Source organism: Dufourea novaeangliae, unplaced genomic scaffold (assembly GCF_001272555.1).
Source record: "Dufourea novaeangliae isolate 0120121106 unplaced genomic scaffold, ASM127255v1 scaffold187, whole genome shotgun sequence".
In the NCBI taxonomy this organism is placed as follows: Eukaryota; Metazoa; Arthropoda; class Insecta; order Hymenoptera; family Halictidae; genus Dufourea; species Dufourea novaeangliae.
The window spans coordinates 1,482,458-1,486,438 of record NW_015374075.1 but is presented as its reverse complement, the minus strand read 5'-3'; the positions used below and the strand labels follow the sequence as shown (position 1 = coordinate 1,486,438).

Here is a 3,981-nt window from a genome sequence, read left to right as displayed (position 1 = left end):
GGAATTTTTTCCTTCTTTTTTTTTTTATTGATCTGTAGAAATCACCGAGAGATTTCTTGACCGTCAGTGGGACACGTAGTGCGACGACTTTCGTTGATTACCGGCGCGGGACGCAGTCGCTGTTGCAACGACACCTGACTTATTCTTCATTTATGTATGTAAAGTGGTACCACAGAAGGGGTGTAAGAATAGATTCATCATCTTTTGGGAATGTGTGCTCCGAGGTATTTGCAGTATTGACACCTTAAGAAGCCTGGGATTTTAACCCACTTACAATAAATTTTCAAAAATATACTGCGGTATATATTTGGGGCATATCAAATCAAAATTTTCATAAAAATGTATTATTCTAATTTTTATTCACATATGAGGTATAAAACACCATTTTTATTGAGTGTGATATCGAAATTGCATCGTGGGCTCCAGAGTCCCCGAAGCATGTGACGGAAAATTACATTGTATGTTAGGTCTATTCTGTATCTCGTCTGTCGTGGTACCGAAAGAAGTCGATAATTGATTTTTTTTTTTCACGAGAGCAAACTGTTCGTTTAAGAAAAGCTTATTCGGTCCTGGAGCGTCCTTGATCGAGTCGTGTGCTTTCTCTCGAGAACGAGGGTGGCCCTCCGGTCCAGAAACAGCCAATCTTTCACACGTCGTCCCAGATATATGCGGCCAATACTTGCACTCGCGAATTGGAACGTTTTTGAAAGCTTCGCAAACGGGTCCCGTTGTTCTCGCCAACGTAACCGACCACCGCGGATCCGATGTCACGTCGTGATCGTAGAATTTCATCGGCCAACCCTCGGAAATTCTCCCCAGAATTTCACCCCGTAGCCTGATACACACACAGACTTTCAAATATTGGATCGCCAATTCCCCTGAAATCGGGGATTATTTTCCAGCTCTGTAAATATTGTTTCAGCTTAATCGGCAGGTTGTCCTAATAGATCTTCGTCAATGTTTGCGTACACGTTCCGACTGAACAGGGTTACGAGGAACCTTTAACTTGAGGGAAACTTGAGAATTATTCCAGACATTAAGAAAATTATTCCTTTTGTCGCGTTTGCAAGTTCCTCGAACAGAAAAAAAATAAATGCAAACCACCCAAGGCGCTTCAAAGTTTTCAGGGAAACAACGGACGTAAACAGAAATTAAATACAATCCCGGTCGAAGGCGAACGACATTTTTTCGAGTTTACTCGGACATCGAGATAAAAGTATAACGATGCACATCGAGGAACGGCCAATCGGGGTGCCGCTCCTTTTCTGGCCGTCCAGCCGAGCTAGAACATTCGGTGAGGTCGAATTAATCCCGGAGCCGGGGATTTAGCCAGCCAGATCCACCCCCTAGATCAGAGTTAATCCCGCCGTCTAACTGTCCCCTTCGTACCTACCCCTTTAATAACACCATTTTGTAAAGCGAACGCGAGCGATCTCCTACCAGGTGAACCACCCCCGTATCTTCAGGATATTCCCTTCGTTATTTACCTCTTGAAAAATGTACAACTCCATTATCTCGAAACGTGCCACTTTGAAGAAACTCTGTTAAAGATCAGCGCTCTCAGTGGCCACGAATAACGGGCTCGTTTCGAGTTGCAGTCTTCCAGCGAAAAATTCGTGGAGTCTCACGTACAAATAAAGGGTAAACAGAGCCCCCCCCCCAACCCCGTTGAAAGTATCCCTGAGAGCAAACAATCAGAAATGAGGAGCGGGTGAAGCTCAAACGGGGCGGGAAACAAGCGGACGCGATGAGTGGCGCATCATTATCGTTCGCCACCCTTCCATCCCTTGTTTAGTCCACCTCGCTTTTCTCCGTACTTTTGCCACTTATATGCGCCCGCTCGTCAGCTCCACCACCTCTTCTCTTTATTCTTTCTTTTTTCTTCTTCTTCTTCTTCTTCTCCACCCAAGGTGTCACCCTTGCTCTTTCTCCCACGCGATGTGTTGTTCCCATCCCTCGGTGTTATTCTTTCCCCCCCCCCCCCCAGGTCGCCCGTGCTCCCGTTTTCCGGTAGCGCGTAGAAGCTTAGAGATTGTTTTAATACTCCTTCCCGATGGGCAGAACGGTGACCCAGTTTTCAGCACCCAAGCGACAGTATAGACGCGAGACCTGAGCCACGCTTTCGGAAGTCAACCCCCAAGGCACCTTACGGAAACCTGTGTACCGTCTACGAAACGCTCCCTGGCTCGCTGTCACCTCAACCCCTCGCTAGAGAAAATTAATCGTTGTTTTCCACGCGCTTTTTTTAACCCTTTAAGTCTGTTTTATTTCATTTTCGAGACGTGCGCTTGTGTGCTTAATCGTTTTTAAGCTATGACAAGCATACTCGACAAAAGCAGAGTAAATGCATTTGCTTGAAAATTGAAATAAATTCTAATAAAATGATAAAATTACTCTTGACTTAAAATATTTTTATGTAAGCGATTTCTTTTATTTAGTCCTGAAATATTTTTAAATGAGTTAAAATTACGAATATGTTTTTCGTTTTACCTGAATTTTACTTTAAATAGCAAACGAAATTTTTGTTCGTTTAATGAGGGATGTACTCGACATAAACATCGAAAGGGTTAAAGGCTATCCATCGTGAGTTCACGTGCCCACGCGAAAATATTCGAAGAAATTCCACAGCTGGTGCTTGGTCTCCTCCGATTCGCCAACTCCAGCTCGAAATTTTTTTACCTGATCGCACACTTAACGATTTTCCTTCCGACTTGTCGCTCGCGTCAAGATTAAACCCCATCGATGAACTTCGAAAGTCGTTTACCGCTGAACTTTCTCCGTTGGAAAATGCAGTTCTTGAGAACGGGATATGATGCAGGCGAATCGCTCCGACGGCAACTACCCCTGTTTGAAGTTTCATACTAATATACGACCCTTTAGCGAGTAAACTGAGAAACTAGGTCTGGGTTATGCTCTTTTATTTTTTACTGCACAATTATCACTGATAAAAGTTGAACAATTTAAATTCAAATAAACTGCTGATACTGGAGAGCTTCTTAGAGGAAAGGAACGCTGTGCAAGATCTGTAAACATTTATTCGGTGAAAAAAAGCTTATGGCTCGTTTGTAATCATGATTTATTTACCTGTGGCTGATGTTTAACGTAACATTTGCACATCTGAAAGGCCTTGTCGCAGGCATCGGTCGCGGCTGGAAACAGATAACTCGGTTGAAACGTAAACGCGAAAGGTGACGTCGCTTAACGCATGCTGTATACACTCACACACAGATTTGCATTTATTAAACAAGTGTCTAGAGGAATCCTGCAAACTTCGCGGGATGTGTCTGAGCGCTCTCTGCACGTCGATCTCCGCGTTGTTGTTCAGAATTCCGTTCTTCACCATGAAGCACTTCACGTAGCATTTCAGTTTCTGATCGTTTTGCTCGAAATCTCCGGATTTCATTTTTTTCAGAGCGGCTGAAAAAACGAGTATAACGTTCGCCAATCTCTTTAATGTTACGACTAGAAAATCTTGACAGAGTATATACCCCATGAAACCTTTGTCTCTCTCCGACAGTCTCTCCTGATGTCAGTGTTCACAGGTTCCTGCAGCATAAACAGGTTCCATAGTAGAAGTTCGAAGGAAACTCCGTTAAAAAGAACTTTAATCGAGAAGCAGAATTTTCTACGACCACTCACCAGAAAAATTAGGGCACCTGCTAAGGCCACAAATACCAAACGATTGCAAAACATTTCGCAACACACTAAACTCTCAAGGGATCCGCTTGGTTTCTACTCAAATAAGTGGAAGAATTTTGAACGAACGATACCAACGGAGAACTTTATCAGCCCGAGCATCGATTGTTGTTCGAATAAAAGTCGAGATTAAATGAACAAGAACGATAGGTAAAGGCTCCTGGCGGTGTTTGGCGATCAATCAAGAGAGGAAATTCAAAGCAATCCGATAACGAATCGCTGCCGAGTCTCGTGCAATCAAGAGTACTTCCGTTTCACATGAAAATCGGTACTGTCTAAATAATT

At 43.5% G+C, this 3,981-nt stretch overlaps 1 protein-coding gene across 1 annotated transcript; it reads right to left on the bottom strand.

The window, feature by feature from the left end:
- Window positions 1-2,996: 2,996 nt before the first annotated feature.
- On the bottom strand, window positions 2,997-3,693 carry LOC107190515 (general odorant-binding protein 56d-like). The gene is made up of 5 exons (XM_015579325.1): window positions 3,640-3,693; window positions 3,489-3,546; window positions 3,223-3,417; window positions 3,085-3,149; window positions 2,997-3,023 (listed from the first exon to the last, which is right to left on the bottom strand). The coding sequence occupies exons 1-5, from the start codon at window positions 3,691-3,693 to the stop codon at window positions 2,997-2,999; spliced, it is 399 nt and encodes a 132-aa protein (XP_015434811.1).
- Between the last annotated feature and the right edge of the window lie 288 nt (window positions 3,694-3,981).